Below are 23701 nucleotides of genomic sequence, written 5' to 3'. Positions count from 1 at the left end.
TAGAAACCCATAGCACAGCGAAATTCCAAAATTCTGGTTTTTAAATCCTTAATCAGGCACTTTTGCTGACTTCAAAGTCTGTTAATTTCTCCTTTCGCTCAGTGCATCTGCGTGTACTTTTCCTTTTCCTGAGATGCTGTTTTCTGCACATTTTTTATAAATACTGCTAATCACATGCATTGACTAAAAAAAAAATAGCCAGGCTTGTAAGTTCTTTTTTTCTCCTGGAAAAATGCCACTGGGAAGATCTAACTAAAGTGGCTGCAATGATGGCTGCAGCTGGTGCTCTTCTCGAAACTGGATCCCCCCTCATTGCTCTTGGCTCTGGGCTGCAAAGAGTAGAAAAGCTGGGAGACACTGAAAAGAGTGATGCTCCTGGCATCCTCAGATAATTTTAAAACATCTAATTGTTTTTTATTACTTTATTTTGCTTTATTATATAGTATTTATATAATAACTAATATATATAATTTTTATATATATTATATATAATATCTAAGATATTATATATATTTATAACTACTACATTATTGCTTTATTACAGTCTCCTGTTTGAAGGGATGGAGAAAGAAAAGATGAAACCCTGCTAACAGTCTAAAAGCTTCCTGAAAACAATTAATCTCCCAATAAACCCCTAAAGGCTATCTGTCAAGAAGTTAATAAAGATGAAATGTCAGGATGCCACATGGCTGCTAACAACTGCAGGCAGGAGGGGAAATGAGCTTCCAAGCAAAGAAGCACGAGCTATGTCATCCTGCATATGATCACGTATTAAAACCACACTGAAACTCCAGATGCTGACTTTTGTGTCTCTGCAGACATCTCTGACCTTAGCAACTCTGCTGCTGCATTGGCATTAACAGCACAAAAGCCCATGACAAAGAAGGATGCAGGAACTACAATCTGCAGGTGTTGGATAATCCAGAGGGGACTGGTAGGAGAAACAGAAGCTGCCCCATGTCCCAAGAGCTGCACAGGTCAGACACAGGCCAGTGTCCAGCAAGAGGCAAATCGAGCTGTCAGACAACCTTGGAGTATGGCCTCCATCTGATACAGCTCTACTTGTCTGTATTTGTTTGTTGGATTGGGAGTCAACCAATGTTTTATTTCCTCCCGGTTTCCGAAGGGCAGATCAGAGCCCTGGAGCAGAGCCCTGGCCCCACTCACTGCCAATGAGCAAACAGTGTCTGCTGACAGCCCAGGCTTGCCCAGGACAGAGAGGGGGAGAAGTGCAAAGCAATCTTCTCACCATGCACCCTCTTTATTGCACAAGCCTAATAATCTAATATTCCCAATCTCTGAACTGCACTACAGATTTAGCATTTGAAGGACACCTCTCAGTAAGCTTTGATCCCTCCCAGTGGGAGGATGGAAAACATGGGAAGGCTGACCAGATCAGGAAGCTGAAAGAAACAATTTCAATGCTTCAAGATTGAAGAGAGCTACAAAATCCTGCAAGCAGCACTGGTGGCAGAACATTCATGAAACCCCCTTAGCATTTTCTCTGCTTCAACAGCCTCATAATGTTAAAAGGGTTCTGTTTCTCTTCAGGGAAGAATTTTCATGTCTGCTCCATCCATTTAGTTACATATGTTTTTCCCCTGCACCTTCTGTCTACCTAAAACAGATATCCTCTCCTACTATGAGATTCTTAGTGTACACACTTCATCACTGTCTCAGGTACCTAATGGGCCAGGCAGGTCCTTGACTGGAGCCCCTCTTCCCTGCTCTCCTTTTACATTATTTTTTACTGGTGTTGGTTGCCTGGTAACTCTAACACCTTTGCTTCCTTCAGAGGAATTTTACATGCCCCTGCCCCAACAGGTACTGAAAAAAAAACATTATTTCCATCCTGGCTGCTATTTCCTTTTTCATCTGTGCCTCCACACTACGCAAAGTTGAAGTCAGACAAGTTGCCCAAGCGTTGACCCCAGGAAATAGCCACATAGCCAGGGCTGCTCATCCCTGGGAACAGAGCAAGTGGGAATTAGTGCTAACATCTGAGCTAAGCTAAGGCAGGGAACCTGGGCTATTTGCTGGGCCTGTGAAAAATGATCTATTCAAAGTGTTCCTTCTGTGCTGGGTAATACTGCACTGTCAAAGGTTATTTGGACACTGTTTTGGACAGAGGAAAGGTCAAGTTTGGTAGAGGTGACGTAAGTTTATGGGGGCCTTTCATCTCAACAGCTTTTGACTGCTTAGTCTGAACAAGGTATTTTCAGAGGAGGGATTTCCTCAGTCACTGCAAATGTGGCTGAGAAGGTGTGGGTTCCTCTTCCTTTCCATTCAGAAGTGGCTGCAGAAAGTGCCATTATTGGCTTCACCTTCTTGCTCTATAGCCTCTAAACTGCAAGGTCCTCTATGGGGTAGGAATCTACTAGTGAATCAGTGTTCAGCATGGGCTCTGGGTTCTGCACTTTATAGAGAAATCTCATTCTCAGGAGTATCCATTGCTTCTCCTGCAGGAGTAACAAAATTCTTAGCACAGGTTGCATTAAAAAATTATGGGTTTTCCTACCCAAATACAGTTTGTCGTATACTTGGCTTCAGTATGGTCCCCAAGAAGCAAGGTTGATCCCTTGTGTATCAGAACAATATCAGCCCATCATATTGGTCCTGCACTCTGCATCATCAGAGACTGAGATTAGTCTTGCTGTGCCACTTCACAGAAACTTGCAGAGACTGTACTTGTGACCCTGAACTCACAATGTACAATGCTGGAAACAGTGTAGCTTAGCAGGAGGACACTGTCCAGGACATTTTTGCACATGAGAGAACCCTCCATTTGCGGATATTCTCTCAACCACATCAGCCAAGAGTGGGCCAGTTAGGAATATTTTGCACCAGGCTTTGATAGGAAAGAGTAGGTTAATTTAATTAGGCTCACATCACAGAGATTCAGCATCTGCTCCAAACGATGATGAACCTGCACTGATACCAGAGCTTCATCTGTATAATGGAAAGCATCACAGCACCCCTCTGCTTTGCAGATCATACTGAAGTCAGTAGGTATGTGGCAACTTACAGAACATGCTGGGATAGTTGCATATCCAGCAAAGAACTAGTCATGTTTTTCTATCAGTGCAATGGAGAGTGTAGCCAGGACGCTTATGGATTAGCAAGCAAATTATTTTATTTGATCATTCCCCTCACTCTCATCTCCCCAGTGTTTTAAATATCCCTTTTGTTCAACAAAAATAGCTAGGCAGGAGACACATGAATATATCTGATCTACTGGAGTGTAGCCAAACCAGCAACGTCAGGCATGTGTTTCTATAGAACTTAGCAGAGTGGGGCTCCACTGGGAGTAGGAAGCATCATGATGCAGTGATAAATAATGATAATAGGAACATCAGAAGAGGAATACAGACAAGCTATATGTGCTACAAATCTGTCAAAAATTACTGACATTTACCATGGGCATCCACCATATGACCTTCATAGCTTGACTCAGTGCCATGAAATGTAGACTGTTGTTTGAGGGAAAAAATCATAAGGTGGGGCAACAGGGCTGTTTCTCCAGGACAGGCTTCCCCAGTATGGTATAAATCAGAAGCAAAGTGTTTCATTCACATACAGAGCACTGCATCTGTAAAAATATGCATTTCTGCCCAGCAGGAAATGTCCTCACGTAATCAGCTTGGGCTCTGTATTGAAAAAGGACGTCATGAGCCTTACTGAGCTGTACAGTCTGATACAGCCATACAGCCCCAAAATAATCCTTGTTTAGTGTCTGACACTTTACCAAATCTCTCAATCATGTTAATTTTTTTTTATTATTCCAAGTTGTAACAAGATTTGGATTTAAGGAAAGGTAGAATCATAGAATCATAGAATAGGTAGGGTTGGAAGAGACCTCCAAGATCATCAAGTCCAACCCCTGATCCAACTCCAATTACTATATCATGGCACTAAGGGCCACGTCCAATCTCTTTTTAAAAACCTCCAGGGATGGTGAATCCACCACCTCTCTGGGTAGGCCGTTCCAATGCCCGATAACCCTCTCTGTAAAGAATTTTTTCCTAACATCTAACCTAAACCTCCCCTGGCAGAGCTTGAGCCCATGTCCCCTTGTCCTATTGTTGGTTGCCCGGGAGAAGAGACCAACCCCCGCCTGGCTATAACCTCCCTTCAGGTAGTTGAAGAGAGTGATGAGGTCGCCTCTAAGCCTTCTCTTCTCCAGACTAAACAACCCCAGCTCCCTCAGCCTCTCCTCATAGGACTTGTGCTCAAGTCCCTTCACCAGCCTCGTTGCTCTTCTCTGGACCCGCTCCAGCACCTCAATGTCCTTCCTGAACTGAGGGGCCCAGAGCTGAACACAATACTCAAGGTGTGGCCTCACCAATGCAGAGTACAGGGGAAGGATCACTTCCCTGCTCCTGCTGGCCACACTGTTCCTGATGCAGGCCAGGATGCCATTGGCCTTCTTGGCCACCTGAGCACACTGCTGGCTCATGTTCAGCCTCCTGTCGATCAGCACCCCCAAGTCCCTTTCTGCCTGGCTGCTCTCCAGCCACTCTGTCCCCAGCCTGTAGCGCTGCAGGGGGTTGTTGTGGCCAAAGTGCAGGACCCGGCACTTGGCCTTGTTGAACTTCATTCCATTGGAGTTTGCCCATCTCTCCAGTCTATCCAGATCCCTCTGCAGAGCCCTCCTGCCTTCCGGCAGGTCGACACTCCCTCCCAACTTGGTGTCATCTGCAAATTTGCTGATGATGGACTCAATCCCCTCATCTAAATCATAGATTATATTAGTTTCCTTGTCTTTGTAAATTCACTATCAGGCCTGTGGTAAAATCAGTATCCTTCAGATTTTAGCTCCAGGATGACTGGAGTATATTTTCCATCTATATTATCTATCTATTCAACTCACTGTTGCTCCTTCCTAAAAGGGAAGGTTGAGCAGAGAGGAACATTATGTGGCTAATGACTTACTAGCCTTTGAGATGAAACTTTGGACTCTATTCTGGGCAGAATAATTGATCGCTTCAAAGTGATTCTCAGGTGAGTATCAAGGATACAGAAGCAGTAGCCTGAATTTTTGTATTGCTCATGGGTTTTGTACTTTCTCATCTATACTGCTTTTATGGCAGATCAAATGTCTCCTCTGTCGATCGTTTACATAAGTGGACATGGAAAGCTGTATTTATCCTGTATTTCTTTTCTGTATTAATCTCATTTGTTAAAATGCATATGTTTATCTGTTTTATAGTCCTTTCAATCAAATTTATCAGTACATTTTACAAAATACAGAATATATTAAATGTTGCAAATTCTTGGGTCTCACCGCAGTAATCTCAGGTAATGGAAGTCAGGAGACACTGAAATTCCCATTTGTGAATACCAAGTTTCCAAAGCCTGACTGCCTTTCAGTACTGATGGAGTGGAAGTGACTATATATGGCATTTGTTTTCCAGACTGTAACTCATCTCCCATACCCATTTTCAATGCAACAGCTTGTCTCAATGACTCGAGAATCCAGTCCTTTTTAGAAGCTGTTTCTCATTTCTGTAACCCTGAGGCCTCAGTCAGTTGAGCAGATAAAGACTGGATTTATGAGCACAATTGTATGTCAGAAAATCACCTCTAAAACAGAAGAAAAAAATTATCAATGAAACTACAAAGGTGCTCCTACTTATCCAGTCCACATATATAAACCTTTATATAAAATATTTGCTATTATATAAAAGTCACCTGTTTGCTTTCGATCTATAGACAACTGTGGTGTTATACAATGATCTGATCTGTAACATGAACATGACACTAGCTGATTATATAAATTTTTATATTCCATAATGCAGCTCAAGTATCTCATTTCAGCATCTATACTAATTTTAAAGCACTCTTAAGGCATATGGTAAATAATTAAAAGCAAATTTCTAAGTGTTGTGTCCACGCCTGTCTTCTCTTCATTCCCTCATTCAATAGGAAAATGCTAAAAACACATCATACATTTACAAGATGGCTTGAAAAATACACTGATACTGGTCCTAATCACCAACTCCCTAAAAGAGATGTAGCTGAGAAGCCTCATCCCACCAGGAGGTGCTGCAGGACACGGCAGGGGGGCTGGGAGAGACTCAGGGGAGAGAGGTGGGAAGGTAATTAGGCTGAGATGATCGAAGATGTTGTTAAGAAGTTGGACTACCTATCCTGGATCACATTCCCAAAGGTTAATGCCCTGGCATGCCACAGGTCCCTGAAATCAGAAGCTTTGAGACCCATGTGCTGCTCACGAGCATGCCTTCCCCCATTTTGTGTTATCAGCTGATGGGTTTGTGGCAGTATCCCCTGCTCTCATGGGTACCTTTCTACAGAGGGCATTATCTGAGAGTAATTTGAGTAAACTGTGTGACTTTGAGGAGCCCTTCATATTTATTAACATAAGATATATGTATGAGTTCTGTAGGAAGAACCCTTAAAGACAATGAAAAAAAGAATAATCAATAAATTAAACCAAATACTAAGTGGGTTAGCAAGCAAACAACATGAGGACAATTGCAACATATCCCATTTCTCCAAGCAGAGTGGCTCAATTCCCACCATCCCCAAAGCCTCCCAGTACAGAATGAGTGATTTTGCTAATAAGGTCAAGCATAGCTTATTCTTCTAACTGCTCTGCATTTTTTAGCACTGGTATTTCTAAGCCTAGCACTGTGATGAAAACAGTCAAATAATTGTACAACTCCATGAAGGAAGGAAACAGCTCAATGAGAGATTTTTGTAGGCAGACCCTCATAAGCAAACTGTCCTTAATTATGAACCAAATTGGCTAAGAATCAAATGAAGTCTGGATACCAAAGTCAGTGAGTAGTTGACAGGACATGCAACTGGAGAAGCAAACAGAGGCATGGTCAATAAGCAATTTAATAAATCCATATTAATACAGATATTTTAATTTTGGAGGAAAATAGTCCATTTTCTTTCTGTTCCGTCTCTTCAACACCAGGAAGCCTTCCTTTCCTGAGCTGCCAGGACACTCATGCTCAGGGCGAAGACATTATTGTGACAGCTGTGCACAGACAAGTAGGTCCATAAGGACTGCTCATCTGGCTCTCCTCAGGGCAATTTTGTTAATAAAAGCTGTGCACAGCAGCTTATGGGGAAAGAAATACTTTTTGCAAAGAGAGTACCAATGCAATAACAGTGTGTTGCAGGAACCACTAAATAAATTTTCTGCAGTGAAATCCTCAGTGAGCTTCAATTAAATAGTGATAGTGCTAATCTCTACATGTCCATGCTGGGACCTTACATTTACAATATCACATGGAGCCACTAAATGGGTTTAAAAGGTTTCCATAGATCAAGGTCCATTAGAATGTCTGTGCTCTTTGCAGGATGAAGCAATGATGTTTCTTCACTTAAAGTTCATTTAAGCTTCCAGAATACGTAGAGTTATACTGATACCACACCATACTGGCCACCTTCCACCACTGCAGTGTCCTAGGAGATGAGGTCTGGCCTGGAAAGCTGTCCAGATGAGGAACAGAACCATTTTTGCAGCAAAAGAAGAAAGCTGAGAACCTTACATGTGAACTGCAGGGCTGATGCTACTGGGATCACGCACAGCTGGTAAGCCTGCAACCATGCTGCCTGGGGCTTTGTGCCCATCAGACCTCACAAGTTTCTTTGTAGTAAATCTGGGAATGCATTTTCTCAGGAAAACCTCACATGTTGCAGAATGATAAATATTGGGGTTGCACCAATAAGTGTGCCTCTTTCAGAGCTTTTCTTCCTTTTTCTGCTTTTCTGTGAGCAGTTCGCCCATACATGTGGTAAACGAGCTTAAAGATGTCCACTTTCCACTGCAGCTTTCACTCAAGTGGTTTTACTTGAGCACTTCTTTATATACAAGAATCCCCATGCTCAGAAATGGATCTGTCACTAGGATGAAGTGAGCCATCTGCTTAGCTGTGCACTGCAGCACCCTCAGCATGTTAGGAAAGAGAAAAGCAAGCAGAATAACTACATCTGACTGGAAAAGCAAGTGCAAATGCATTTACACTGAAATTTGACACAGGCCCTGCAGTTTACACTTCAAACTCAATAATAGCACAAGCGTATGAAAGGTCAGGAGCATAAAACACCTTCAGCTCACCTCTCTTCCGAAGATAGCATAACTAACTGAGCTGCAGGGCCTGCCAGTCTGCTGACACGGTGGCTAAGTGCTCTCTTAGGGGAGTACCATTTACTGTTTCATTCAGCTATTTCCTGAAATAGCCTGTTTTTCCTCAGAGGCCACTCCTCTGATCACCATCAACAACTTGCAGGGACTTTTGAGACCAGACAGGGAAACGGTACAAACTTTCCCTTTGACATCAGCCCAGTCAGGTATGTCTAGCACAGTAAGACCCTTCCCAGAGGCCAGGGTTTGGTACCCCTCAGGCATGACAAAATTAGTTGGCATAGCAAAGATGCCATTACACAAGACAATGAAAATGGATGCGAAGTATAAGACAATTAACGTAAGCCACAGTTTTCAAGGACATTGCCAAACTAGGAACTTTCTAGACAACTTTGCTTGTTGTGAGATCTTAACTCCTTCACACATTGCCAGAACAGGTATTAAAAGGGCAGCCACTTCTCTAGCAGGTCTGCTTGCTCTGTAAAATGAGTGCTCAACAGTTTTCCTCTTGCAGTTCAGCTGTAAGAGGGGTTGGGAATAGCTGCGCCTCACACTATCTGGCAGTTGCACAAAGCAAGCAATTAGAAGCAAAAGCATCCCCATTTGCTCCCATGTGTCATTTTTAATCTCATAAACAGAGACTAAGACACAAAACTGAGAGAGATGTTTTCTCAAGTTTAGAGGTAGTTAGATGCATATTTGATGTGTGTCTATATGTTACCACGGAAGAATTCAGCTGAATATGTAAGTTCAATCCAAGGGTGCTGATGTTAGCTATGTAGGTAATGGACAAGTAATGATAAATATGCACTCATCCTGGAGTGCTATTGCAATCATTGCTTGATCATGAAGGTGTAAGCATGGCGTAAAGACTAGGCAACAGTTCTAATGTGGACACACAAACTGAGCAGGCTTTACTGCTGGTGGTCATTGGATGGCGTTTCTGTTCTGACTGCCAACAATTCAAGGTTCATGGGGAGTCAGTGCATTTTAGGATTCTTTTTATGTTGTTCACTAATTCAATTTCCAGTTACGCTCACATACTGTCTCGTTAGACTCAAACCCAAGTGACTTACTCCACACTCCTGTACACATCTGCATGCAAAGTGTCACCTGGTCACTCTTGGAGTTAAGTGATCTTTACCAACCTTGAACTACTAGGCATTTACCTGGACAGTAACAAGATGACAGGCACAAGCAGACCCGCAGTAAGTGCTTCTATGCAGCCTCTTATTCCCCACTAATGCTGCACAATATGCAGAGCACTGGGGTTCACTTGAGAGATTCTAGCTGCATTTTGTAGATAGGCTGTCAACAACTGATTTTAAGAGATTAAAAGTGTTTCTCAGACTTCGTTGGCAGCATTCCCTTCCAGTGTGATTGTCCTATAAGTCAAAGTACTCATTTTTAAAGTGCAAAAAGAAACACTAGGAGCGATGTTAAATGGTTTTGATTTGACCTGTTCTGGGTCCATGGCTAAGCCTCTTAGTTAGCAATTTGTTATCACCTTTATGAAAAATAAAGAATTCAGAATGCTAAAAACATAATTTGAAACAGTTGTTTTAATTCTGAACAGTTCGTCTGTTAAACCATCCACCTCTTAGTATTGTCAGCAGACATTTCTGTGACAAAGGTGCTGCTTATATATACGGCCAAGGAATGGCTTGTCATAGAGACTCTCATTTGCCTGCAAACATTTCTGTTGATCATTTTTCCTTGATTGTATACTATTCGTAGGAGACTCATTGTAGTCCTAATTGACCATTCTCAGCTAGGCAATTAGCAGGCATCAAACAGCCCAGAAGGATCAACTGACCAATCTTCCACAGATCGTGGAAGAAAACACAGGCACAATACTCTTTAAGTGGTTTGTTGTGTTTGATGAACACTTATAAACTAAGGATCTTGTGTGATAAAAAGAAATTGTTGACTGCAACAAGTGATATGGAGAAATTGAAGGAATTCATACCAAGGTGGCACCTTCTGTTGCATGTGATTTTATTTCCCTTTCCTCTCTTCCTTGGGTATAACAGCATAAGATGATCTCCTAAGCAGTGGATTTCAGAAGCTTCTCTGGTTTTGTTTTCCTGGGCTTTTCAGAAGCTCTTTCTCTTCTTTTCCCTGTATATGAACGAAAGGTTATGGTGCAGAGCTTTACATACAATTTGGTAATAAATAATGGATGATTGACTAAGCTGGTGACAGACTGTAGCAGCAGCAGCTGTGTATGCTGGAAGCTCGCTGCTGCTTGGGAATTCTGCAGCTGAATGGAGTCAATGAGGGATCTCTTTTCCACCATTTTCATCACAATCAGAAATGGATTAGGCTTGTGCTTTAGCATGAAGGACTTGATGAAACAACTCTCACAAAGGCAACAGTCCCATCAACACAAATGAATGAATATGAGAAATAAAATAATCCGGTTTTATTATAAGTAAATTTATTTAAGTGGGAAACAGGGGGTGTTGGGATTTTTTCTTACCTCCCATTTAATTTCAGGAATATTTAGGCGCCTCGTGAAGATTGTAAGGTGAAAGGCCCCGTCAGGGCTGCACACCGAGGGAATATTGCGGTCGAGGTAGGATACAATATATAGATGGAAAATTTACACCGGCCACATGTCTTTGCATGCAAAAAGAACCCCCACTGTGCGGTACAGGGGGGTACGTCATCAATCAATCAATCGGTACAGGGGGACCCCCTGTACAGTACAGGGGGGTACGTCATGATCCAATCAGGTGGGACCAATCAGGCGGGAGGGTGGCCCTTAAAGTTCCAGTTTATAAAAAGCTCACCTCACAGCATAAATGCTACAGTGGATTCACATTCATGTAGAAGAATCATAGAATGGTTAGGCTTCAAAGGGACCTTAAAGATCATCCAGTTCCAACCCCCCTGCCATGGGCAGGGACACCTTCCACTAGACCAGGTTGCTCAAAGCCCCACACAACCCGGCCTTGAATACTTCCAGGGATGTGTTCTCTAGAAGCTTTTCTGGGCAACTTGTTCCAGTGCCTCACCACCCTCATGATAAACAAATGTCCTCTTTATGTCCAATAAACCTACACCCTTTCAGTTTAAAGCCAATCCTCCTTGTCATATCACTACATGCTCTTGTAAAAAGTCCCTCTCCAGCTCTCTTGTAGGCCCCCTTTAGGTACTGGAAGGCTGCAATAAGGTCTCTCCAGAGCCTTCTTTTCTCCAGACTGAACAATCCCAATCTTTCAGCCAATCTTCATAGGAAAGTTTCTCCAGCCCTCCAATGCCCCACCAGGGCCCAAGTGCCCAGCCTCCTCAGCTGTCTCAGAATCCTTTCCAGTGTCCTTATAGCAGTATCCTGAAATGCAGGGAATCTGTCCCATATGCCTGTAAATTAATCGTCCTATGGGCAGGCAGAAACAATTGCAGCTAGAGGAAGGCTGGAAGAGCTCACAGCTATGTGAGATCCAGTATTTTTCTCAATATTTACCATTTCACCTAAGAACACATCTCCCAACCACGAACATGACTCCACAAAGACAGTTTTCTTCAGGTAACCTGTGAACAGGAAGTTATGGTTTAATGAGTCACAGATCTTAAACTATCCCTATGAAGCATGTGACCACTGCATAATACTACTATTAATAATGATTGAGCAATGCAAGTGTATGCTTTCAGAACATGCTAAGGAAATCTCAGTGTGGAGGAGGAAAGACAGGAACATCCAGGCAGTTTTAGACACTCACTGCACCTGGGGACATCCAGACAGACAGGCACACCCCATCTATTACAGTATGAGACAGATAAGCACATTCTGCTTCTAAGGACAAACCCCCCTCACCATTGGACAGAAGTCAGGCACAACAGCTAATATTGACTAACACCATGACCTCAGCTCATGGTATACAGATAATGACTGCAAACTGGCCTAATTTTATCTGAATGTATGTATGCCTTATTTCACAGTTTAGTGTATTGATATGATATATAAACTTATTTTTTCTGATGCTTTCAGGCTCCTGTCTTGTTTTCAAACTGGATATCACTAGAGGTGTTGACCAGTGGCAAGCTTGTATGGTGAGTCTAGTGGGCTCCAGGCAGCTGAAATCTAGACCTGAATATCACGTCATATGTTAAATGAAATGTGAGGTATCTCTCAAGTACAAATCTTGTCTGACTCAGAAAGGTGATAGCTTCTCATGTTTTCCCCTAAGTACTATGTTCCCTTTGAAAAAGAAACAAATAAAAAAGGTCCCTTACATGAAGGGTCAATGGGGTGACCATATGACTGGTGTGATGTTTCCTAAATATTTTAGTGCAGCCAACACACTACTTAACTCAGCTCCTGAAGGAAGGAACTGATGGGCTAAACTGATCTTTACCAGTCATCCTACACATCTTATGGAATCTTCAAGTTCTCTGGCTGAGAGATCCAGCTCTCAGGTGAGGGATACTGTTTGCTATCAACAAAAAGTCTAAGTTGGCCGACAAACAGCAATCATTCATAAACTTCTGTTATGGTCTGTTTTGGATTTACATAGTTGTGGCATTTCTCTTCATATGCATCAGCAATATCAGGAAGAGAGCTTGGACATTTCTTGAAGAACTACAAGATGGAAAACTCATTTGGGTGCTTAGGCAACATTCAGGAGTAAGTCACAGTTTGGTATATTCAGTATAGTTCATAATGTGAGGAGCACCCAGTTTTGTCAATATTTTGTGACCATTTCTGACCACATCTACACCCATATTGGCAGTGGCCACTGACAGACTCTTCTCTAAGAAAACTTCCAGTTTTCACAGCTTGTTTCAGACTTCCGCTGTTGACGGAAGTAACTGGAGGAAGACATCTCAAAAATTCCTTAAGCAGAGGGGGAAGAGTAGGAAATGTCACTTACGTCTCAGTGCCCCCTATACCATGTATATCTATGGGCTCAGGCAAACTCTGAAAGAGGGAAGCAACATTAACTCCCAATGTCACTTTGCTACACTGCCCTCCAAGAAAACAGTCCCTTCTTCGATAGCTTCTGCAGCTGCTCAGATCTGAGTAATTAATCCTTTGTGGCAATCCCCTTTCCTCTGGCAAAGTCAGCGTTCCAGCGCAAAAGATGTACATTGTCCTTGTGAAGTCTCCCGAGCAGCAATCAATAATGATACAACAAAACCTCTGAAATTACTTAAACTTCCCTCGTGCAATATGACTAGCAGACAGATTAAAAAATGTCCCAACAGGAATTTTCCTTCCTTAATATTTAGGTTCCACAGACAAATTCCACTCTACCTACTGTGACTAATATCCACCACCGCCATACCTGCCCCCCCAGGATTTCCTGATTTTAGATCAAATGCACTTTGAGCAAGATTTGTAAGTAATTTATCTCATTCTTGGTTTGAGGTACCCGAAAATACTGAGCATCCATTTTCACAAGTAAGATTTCTTGAAGATGTCTAGTAAGGCACCTGGAAATGAAAGCACTTGAAATCATGTTATCATTGCTGAATATTTTAACTCAAATTTCTCTCATGCAAGAATTTACAACATTGTACATCTATCACACTAAGTATGATGCTATTTGTTTCTCCTTGAGGCTCTGATTTTTGGATTTAAGTGAGTAGGTGTATGTCTGTCCCATACTGTGACCACAACCTCAATAAGGTCCAAAAACCTACCAGCAGGGACCAATGCATAAAGCATTGGTAATAATAATAATAGGTAATAATTGGTAAGCAATTTATTTGCTCTGCTAAAAATGAATTATCCAGGCACCAGTCTGGATTACCTGCAGTAATACCTTTACATAGAGCTGTGCTACACAGCTATCCCAGTTTGCCCAGCACTGCAACACCATGTGCCATCACAGTAGACTGGACATATTCAAAGAGAAACTCAAGTCTCCATTTTAAAATGTTATCCTAGTTGCAGAGAGAAGCTTGAATACATTGCACCACAGCTCTTTACCGTGTAAGAGTTGCATGGGTAATGAAAAGGTGCCTCCCCATATATTACTGAGAAAAAAAAAATCTCACTGTGTTTTCATCCAGCCTTTAATTTTTAAGCATGAGATATGACCTACAAAATATCTTGGCACAACAGTGCATCCAATTACATCAAACTGCTCTAATATTCAATGAAGACATGGTGTTTGGCCTAACAAAGCAATGCCTGGTGCAGAGCACAGTTCTGCTGTTTGTCTACAGAAGGAGAGCCACTCCCCACCGGTACCCCCCAAACTAGGAGATGTTCCAGGCCTCTGTGAGCGTTGACCTGTTTTTCAGCAACATATGGGGAAATCTGCTTCAGGAAAATCAAAGTCCCTGAGTGGCTGGTGCCAGGGCAGTTACTGGGACTTGGCTTTTGCTGCGGAGGACACAGGAGGTTTCATTGCCTGGCACTTGTTTGACGTGGAGTACGCACATCAAAACACCTTGAGGGACCATGAGCAGATGGGGTGGTGGATGGCCACTGGTGGGATCTGGGAGAGGCAAGAGAGATGGGGAACTGGGGTGAGAAGAAAGGAAGAGGTGAGATCCCATCCCGCAGACAGGGAGGCGAGACCCTCAGGTACAGGCAGGCAAGGCACAGAGCGCAGAAGGGACTCGGCTGTGGGGTCTGGGGGGAGCCAAGTCTGAGGAAGAGCAGGAGGCTGGGCGGGGGGTCTGTGGAGTCGGCCAGTTCGGGGAGCTGCGGGGTCGGGCCGTACGCCCCTTGCCGGGCCAGCGCAGACAGCGGGGAGCGGGGCCGGCGCATCCCCCCGCCCCGGGCTCGCCCCCGCTACCCCGCGCTGCGACGGGCGGGGGTCGCAGCGGTGCAGGGGGCGACGGCGCCCGCGGCGGGCGGCTGGTGGCGGGGGCGGGCGGAGGCGGGCGCCCCGCGGGCGGCGGAGCGAAGGAGGAGGAGCGGCGGCCGCCGGAGGATGGGAGCGAGTGGCGGAGCCGGGGAGCAGCGCGGGGGTAAGGCCGGGAGCGCGGCGGCGGGCGCCGCGGCATCGCCCGCGTAGGGCGGCGCGGGAGCCGGACGGCGCCGCGGCCATGGAGAGGGCGAGCCCGGCGGCGGGGAAGCTGAACGCCGGCGGCCGCGGGGCGGGCGATGGGCACGGCCCCGCCGGGGGTGCCCAGCCGCGGGCGGCGGCGGCGGCGGGCAGCGCGGAGCCGGGCGAGCTCATCGGGCGGGCGCTGGATTTCAAGACCGAAGGGGCGCAGTGCTACAAGGACAAGAAATTCCGGGAGGCCATCGGCAAGTACCACCGCGCCCTGCTGGAGCTGAAGGCGCTGCTGCTGCTGCTGAGCCAGGAGCCGGCCGGGCAGCGCCCTCCCGCCGCCGCCGCCGCGGCGGGGCTGAGTGAGGAGCAGCGGCAGGCGGTGGAGGCCATCGAGGTCGACTGCTACAACAGCCTGGCAGGTCAGCGGGGCCGCGGGCGGGGGGTCCCCACCTGCGCCGCGCACACCTCCCTTCCCCTCCGCAAAGCAGCGCTACCGCGCTGCTCCGCTCCCTGCATCTCCTTCCCTCCCGCTGGCTTCCATTTTCGCGTTCGCGCTCACGCCGGGCACAGCGGTGCTGTCGGCGCACGGCCGGGAGCCTGGGGCAGCGCTGGGGAGGGGGCGCACGGCCGCGCCGCTCCTGCTCTTCGGGCTCGCTCGCGGCCCCCAGCTCTTCCCCTGGGCGGCTCCATCCGCCAGCGATGGAGCCCTCCTTCCCTCCTCCCTCGGGAGACAGGTGGCAAGGCGGCGGTGCGTGCGTGGGGCGCTCCGGCTGACAGAAATCGTGGTTCGTGAAGTGCCCTCAGCCCGACATGTCCTTCAGTCCCTTCAACCACAGCTCTGTTCTGGTGCCTGTAATTAACGGTATTATAGAGACAGGCTCCTTCTACCGCATTTGATGTAAGGAAGGGGAAGGGTTTGGGCTCTACTGCAGTACCTCCAAATAGTTCTACTAGATATAAAAAGAATTTTTTGGCCTCTTAGCACTTAAAGCTGAAAGCAAATACAGCCCTGGCTTTTCGCTAGCTGCCAGTCACTACTGTGGTCAGTAGACGTTTGATCATCCCTCCCTTTGCTCCCTGCCATCTGTTTAGAAGTGCTGCAGAAGATGGAGGGGACGGATGGGGGGTTTAACCACTTTGTAGTCTGATTCTGAAGTCCTTACAGAAACAGAACGCCTGTTGACTTCAAACAAGACCTGCAGGATCAGAGGTTATTTTTGGTCTGCAGCACCATATGTTTTTTTTCTTTCCAAGCCTGAAAGCATCTCTGAAACAAAAACTTGTGCCTAGGTATGCGCAGGGAAAAGAGCATTCATAATCTGGACAAGGTGCACAAAATAACAACATTAATAAAGCTCTGCTGTTTTCCAGAAGGATGAAGAGTTGCTCATTGCCCTTTATATCCTTGGGGCTAAAAAATGGAAAAATCAGGACATCAGCTTTTGGCTTCCTAGACAGAGTTGGTTAGCTTTGTTTCCAGTTCTCTAGTGCTAAAAAGATGCAGAATGAAGCGAACAGTTTGAAACACCAAGCCAGCATTCTCTCTTGTCTTAATGCATGCCAGTCTCTTATATTCCACATGCCTTTTGGGATGTAATGGGGAGCACAATTTAACTCCCTTTCATCATGTTTCCAAATACTCTTCCTTCAAAAGCCTATTGAAATCGCATAGAGGGAGAGGCAAGTGAGATTTCAGAGCGATATCGTAATTGCACAGCTGTAATTTTGTCTCTCTACAAATTTCTGTTCACAGGTTTATTAAAATCCATTGTATTTGGCAAGGATCATTTAGATTGGCAGGGTTATACAGAGAACCTATAATGCTCTGAACAATATAGCTTGGTGAGTTCCTGGGCTTGAAAAGGGCTTACAGGCAATATCTCTACTAGATACAAATGAGACATGGTAAGTAGAAGGTAAATGGAGCGGGAGGAAGGATAGAATTTGCTTCTGTGGCACTTTCTGCTGAGTACACAAGTTCCACTTGCTAGAAACGTGTCAGCTCCTGCTGACAGAGTTGTCCTGTGTAATGGTCATTGTCCAGCCCATTTATTTACCATTTCAGGTTTTTGCAAGGAATTTTTGTCTTTGTTGGTTGTATTTGATCTTGTCAGCAGTAGCAACTGGTGAGAGAAACATGTTCCATCTTTAACCTAGATATGAACAGATTTTTTCCTAAATTTAACCAATATGAACACAGGAGGAGATGAGTATAATTAACCCTGTAGTTACAAGCAGTGCTTTTCCTGGGATAACCTCACAGCAGGTCAAGCTGTCATTTTGCACAGACGGTTGTCACATGTTTTCAGTAGATGGCATGCACAGAGCAGAGAACAACATTTGTCTTGGAAATGCATAGTTTCACGTGGGTCTGCTGGGCTGCCTGCAAGCAACTTTAAAGAAATGCCCTGCATGTTGGAGAGGGCAATGTGCAGTTAAACTGGAATTGCAGTTACTCCTAGCCTGGTTCCAGAGCTCCCATTCCAGCAGGAAGATCTGTGAATTCATGTCTGAGGTGAAGGGAAGAGGGGAGTGGAAGTTTCCCCAGAAATGTAACAATAATTAGTATACATTTCTAATAACAACTTCAAGAGGTGCAGCAGTGGGACTTTATTTTCCAAGTGTGATACAGCAGACGGCACCAGTTTCTTTACACAGTGGGCTCTAGCAGGGGCACCAGCATATACTGTTAGAGTTGAAGTCAGTGTTACTTGACCTGGGGAGGAGAGGAGATGCAGGGAGTTTTGCTTTTGAGCACTGCTGGGAGTCTAGAGCTGATTCTAAAATAAATAAATCTGTATAGTGCCGAAAGCATAACAGCAGTACATATTAATTCTAGAGAAGGCAGTTTTTCACTTAGCTCTGAAGTATACCCGCTAGCATTAGCAGCTGTCATCTCACTGTCCTTATTACCAAGTTCTTTTAGCACCTCCGCTTACTCTCTAGGCTTGGCATTTGACAAGTCCACCTTGCTTTTGCACTGTCATTTTTCATGTGGCCCCCACACATCCACCTGTCAGAGATGCTTTGCATCACAACTATAGATGCACACACATTTACTTCTTTAGATGCAGCAAAACAGTAAGAGGAGAGCATGAGCTACCAGTAAATATGCACGTAGGTGAGAAATACACCCAGAGGAGATTTGGGGCGATCTCATGGATGAGGGCTGGGGTTGTTTGCTTCGTTTTTTTTTTAATCTGACCGATTACATGAGTAGGAACATGTGGGCAAATACTAAACTGTTGTCAGAACTGTTATTTCCTGCAGAAGGTAAATGTAGGCACAAACGTGCACAAAGACTCTTGTTTAGCTCCGCTTCTTTTGCAGAGCACCTTCAACAGGCAATTCTGTTGTAAGATGTGGTGGCACGGCCAGCTCTCATATTTTATCAGAGCCCCACAGTATCTGGTGTGTTTTCTAAGGTCCCTTGTTGTGGAGTTGTGTGGCACCCCCACAGCCTAAACTATGTAGCCCATTTCAAAGGATCCCAGATCTGCTGGGTTTTAAATTCTCGTGACTTTTAAAAATTATTGTTTTAAATCAGCCTAGGATTTTCACTGCTTGCTATTGGCAGAGCTGCTCATGTTTCTTTCACTAAGCTACTAGCTAGACTTCAGTTTAAGCTCCAAGAGTTTTGCCTTAAAGAGACTCCACATCTGCCAAATCCAGTGCTGCTGCATTCTTACACAGGCCTGCCAATAGCCCTTCATTTTACCACAAGTCATTCTGATGAATGTCACCAGAGGCAAGAGCAGCGGCATGGTCAAGGCTCCCAGAAATTGCTAGGGTAGGCAAAGAAAAACCCTACCAGCAGCACAGAGCTTTGCGGAATGAATGCAGGCTTGTAAGGCAAACAGTCCTTTCTTTATGACTCACTGATGGTCTCTGACCTTGAGGGAGTCATTTGACCTCTTTTTGCCTCTCTCAGCCCTGTTGGAAAATAAAGAATGGGGACCACAATCTCATCCTGATGGTGCATTCAGCTGAGTTTTCTCAAATTAGCGGTTTATGTTCTTTTAAGAAACAGAGGAATGTACAAAGAATACTTGCAGAAAAGCAAACTGGCCAAATACACCTCAGGTCTTGGTCTCCTTTCTGCTCCTGCAGCATCTTTGATGTAGAAGAAGCTTAAATGCTTTATGTATTGCATGCAGATGGGGATCATTTGCCAACTACAATTGCAACCATGCAACACAATGATTATTTTATTCCACCATTGCTGCCTAAAATTTTACAGGATCAAAAGGACTGTGTCTGCTTTGCAGAGAGAAACAAGTCCCAGTCATTCCAAAGCAGCAAAATGCTAAGGGTAAGCATAGTTTTAAGCTTTTCTGGTGAGGGAATGTTGCAGTGTGATAAGCAAACCTTTGTTGATTTTCCTAAGCATGCAGAAATGCTAGAGCTAATCCTGGCAGGAGAAATGGAATCAGAGAGCGATCTGGGGATGATGAGTGGCGTAGGGGGATCTGGTTTTTAATCCTTCCCCTCTGCGCTAACCATTTGTATAACCTTCACCAGATCTTTCCTAAACTTCAGTTTATCCATCTGCATTTATGACCTCCTTGGAGTACTGTAAGGCTTTGCTAATTATGTGAATGTAAATCAAATGAGCATGTTTATATTCTCATTCAGGTATCCTTAGTTTACTATAGGAGTCTTGGCAAGAGGGTACACATACCTGCAGAGTATTAAAAATGTAGCCCTCCAATATACACCTCAGCCTTGATAATGAGGTTTGGCTTCCTACACTGGCAGAAGCGTGCACTGGTACCAGTCATATGACTATGTGAAGGTCATAGTGACAGTCACACAGAACATGGCACTTCCATCAGCATAGGAACCTTCAAGCGACCTCGACCTGGGGTGTAGGTACTACTTCCAGTTGTCACCAGTTGCATGGACTTTGCTGAGTGGTTCAACTGAGAAATTCAAGTAAAAATACTTATAATACTTCATCCAAGTAAAAATGTAACTAAACATGAGAAAAACTGGTAAAACTTTCCACTGACCACCCACTAGGACACGTCACAAGGAGTCTCTGCTAAAAGCCCATTCAAGCATATAGCTGTTAGCAAGTACAGACTCTACCAGGACACATGGTGCTGTGGGTGTTAAAGCAGTCTTGGATTGTTGCTTGATGTGATTTTTTTTTAATGTGCTGCATCAACAACAAACACCCTCTGTAAGGATGCCATGCAGTGGGAAAGAGGGACAGCAGCAAACAGAGCAGCCGGGTGTGGTCTGCATTTTCACTGATTAGTGTGGGGGTGTTTCCTGACACTCTTGGTTTAGATATATCTGCCCAGCCCAGAATGCATGGAAACATCTTGTTTTACAGGACTGATGCAATTGCTGCTCCAGATAGGTGCAACTGCAGCAGAGAATTAAACACAGGTCACTGTGTGTCATTTTTCAGTGATAGGCCCAAACTCTGACATGTATTTAAGAAAGGTGTGGGATTTCAAGCCGTTGTCATTAATTACTCTTTATAAATAATCAGTATTTACCTTTTCCCTTGTATTTAGGATAGCAAAATTCCTCCCTGTTCAGGGAGTTTCTTGTGCAGTGAAAGGATGGGATGGAAATACATCCAGATGCCACGGGGGTGGGAGGGAGGAAAAGAAAGGATACCAAGCTGCCACCAAACTTGGTTTAAGTGATGTATGTCTGACAGCATTTCTCTTACTGAGGTAGATGTGTTTTCCTCTGTATATGTAACTATTCATCCTAAGACTTTTCAAAACTTGAGGCTTTGTGGATTGGTTTGGTTTTTTGCAGCCACTTCTACCATGCGTTTAATTCCCTTTGCATGAGGAGAAGCTTGTCCCAGCTGACCTAGTCATCATTTGCCTGAAACAGAGTACTGAGAAGGTATAGATCCCCTGGCCAGACTGTCCAGAGGAGCTGCAGTCTTGCTAAGCTGAGATCCCTCAAAGTCTAGCTACAGTTTACTATGGGAGATGAAGCAGGAAATATCAAAAATCACAAAGCTTCTCCAAGAAAAGAGCAGTGGTTAATTTGTTTACCTAAGAGTACTTGTTGTTCTCCACCTTGAGAACACTGCTGTTTTCTCAGAGTTCTGTAGTAGCACATCCTTCCAGCTTTACTCCATCTTCTGAAATGCTGTCCTAGAGTTTCCTCCAGCAAAAGTTATGCAGAGTCACAGCATCTTAGACCTCCACAGGTTTTCATCAGTGCTGTGCTGAAGATGTTTCAGCTGGTTCAATAAAACCTAGTGTTAAAATCAAACCTAGGTCCCAATCTATTGCTAAATACACTCATGAGCTCCATGGTTACCACCTTTTCTGAGAGCTGGGCCACCGCTGCATGGTTCAGCAGGTGGAGCATCTTTCTCTTCTTGCTGTTCACTTGGGCTCAGGCCCAGAAATTTCTTACCCAACTCCAAACCTCTTTCTCCAGCCTTTCTCCTAGAACTGCGTATCAGTTCAGCAGCACATCCCAAGTTCCTCATCAGTGTCCTCTAGCATTGCAACTGATGCTCCAAGAAGGGAGAATCATCAGAAGTTCTCACATAAGGATTTTAGGATGATAAAGGAGTTGCTGTGAGGAAAGGAACAGTAAAAGTAAACAGAATAAATAAAAGGGGAGGTCTAAATGTTGCCATTTTGTTCTTGACATTGTGCCATCTCAGAAAATAACATACAAAGGACTATGAAATTGAGGGAACAAAATAAAGAAAGGGAGAAAATACATAATAAACTTTTGAGACAAAATACTGGCTATTTATTTTCTTCTTTCTTCTCTCACTTCATGGGTGAGAAACTGATACAGAAGGAGGACAACTGTTTATTAATTCTGGTTTCAGCTTACTCAGATGACCATACCAGTGACTAATACAGAGGGTTAAAATGCTTTGAAAAAGAGTCAATATTAACTATCATTAACTAGAAAGTTGTTAGTAATGGCTGCTCAGGAATCTGTCTCTTTTTGTTCAGTTCTGAACTGCATCTGGAATGGGAAACAGTAAGCTTAGGACACTGATGGATGAATGCAGGTAAATCTTGTGGTGGCATGGAGTGTTGCTATTTTGTTCCCTTTCACAAAGACTGTAGAGTCAGTGCAGTTTCTGAAAGCTTTGCTGGAGTTGCTGAAGGTAGACTTGCTTGTGTGAGGTTGGTAGGTCGTAGTAGTGTTCTTACACACTTGCCTAGGCAGCTGCAAATGGCATCCATTAAAGGTCCATGGATGGATCTCCAATGGGCTGGAGATCAGACTTTAGGACACTGCTAGAAACAGTACTAAGACAATTCATGGAAATGAATTAGGTACAGTCAATATTTTCTCTCTGATAACCTATGGCAAAAGTGACAGCTGGGAGCAATGATCTTTAGCTGTCATAGCTTGACATTCCAGAGCTCATCTGTTACTATGCATATGCAATAGCTAGTGTCATGATCTTTACTTCAAAATCCACTCCATTTTCCCCACATTCCAAAATTCTTGACATGCCACTGCCCTGAGGCTCATAGGCTGGATAGCACCATCTGCTTCTTCTCGTCTTTGTCCTGTGTACCCAATTCTCCCATCTTATTTCTTGGCACAGGAGTTGGGGCTGCTTACACAGTCCATGCCTCTACCCTTTGAATTCTGTTACTCGCTCTCCTGGTTGCAACACAGCTTTGTCAGATATTATGATCTCCCACACAAAGCTTTGTCCCTTCCCAGATGCCCCCCATCTCTGCTCTGCCAGTGAGGTCCTCTCATCCCTCTGTGGGTGCTGTAACACTTGCAGGAAGGCAGTCAGTTGGTGCTGGTTACCTGTTTATGTATAACAAGGAGGAGCTCCTCTCTACAACAGAGTGCACGTGTGCAAGCGTGAGACTCTATTCTGTATATTTACATGCTTTGACATTCACCTTGATAAAATTACCAACTCTTCCAATCAGGGGCATGAATTTTAACACGTGCTTGTCCTGTGTAGCCATGATCACAACTTTGCCCATCCGATTAGCACATACTTATCTGGAAAGCCTTAGCAAGTGTAAGTCACCACCACTGAATGGTTCTGCAACAACCTCCCAACAAGAGTTTTGGGGAAAAAAAATCTCATGCTGTTTGCACCTTTAGGAGTTGTGTATGTTTGCCAATAAAACCACAATTGCCTGACAAGTCCTGTGTCCCAAGCTCCTGACTGTCATGACATCTCAGTCCTGTTCACTCACATGTACCATCAAAAAGGCAACCCTTTACACATCCCTAGGGGCAGAGAACACCATCCTTACATTGCTGCATAAGCTTTTCAGGACGCAGGACACTGATTGTTGCTTGCAAGGCTACAGCACTTTTCCTTCTCCAACACATCCATGCTTGACAGGTCAAATCTCTGTCCTACTAAAGCAAATGCCTTTATAGGCACTGCTCAGCATTCCCTTTCTTTCTTTAGTAGGAGCACTGCCCACTGCATTTACTTGCTGCCAGTTTAAGGGGCTGTCATGTAGATTGTTCTGCATCGATGGCAACAGCATCTCCTTTCATATCAGAGTGGCAGACAGCAAAACTCTGTTGATCCAGCCGTCCATCCAGTTGCCTGGAGCTGCTGGAAAGAAGCAGCTGGGTCAGCCAGCAAGGACCCACCAAATTATGTTTCTCAAATTTT

At 44.5% G+C, this 23701-nt stretch overlaps 2 protein-coding genes across 2 annotated transcripts in view; one reads left to right on the top strand and one right to left on the bottom strand.

Moving 5' to 3' along the window:
* The window catches only part of MAP3K9 (mitogen-activated protein kinase kinase kinase 9), a 132938-nt gene that overhangs the window by 2808 nt on the left and 106429 nt on the right, over positions 1-23701 (bottom strand). The window lies entirely within an intron of this gene.
* The window catches only part of TTC9 (tetratricopeptide repeat domain 9), a 29142-nt gene continuing 20500 nt past the window's right edge, over positions 15060-23701 (top strand). The window contains exon 1 of the mRNA XM_027707644.1: positions 15060-15500. Within this exon, the coding sequence (XP_027563445.1) occupies positions 15131-15500 (370 nt within the window). The 5' untranslated portion in view covers positions 15060-15130. The remainder of the gene's footprint in view (positions 15501-23701) is intronic.

This window comes from Neopelma chrysocephalum, unplaced genomic scaffold, assembly GCF_003984885.1.
Source record: "Neopelma chrysocephalum unplaced genomic scaffold, ASM398488v2 Primary Assembly neopelma1_24, whole genome shotgun sequence".
Taxonomy (NCBI): Eukaryota; Metazoa; Chordata; class Aves; order Passeriformes; family Pipridae; genus Neopelma; species Neopelma chrysocephalum.
This window is presented reverse-complemented; position numbering and strand designations above follow the sequence as displayed.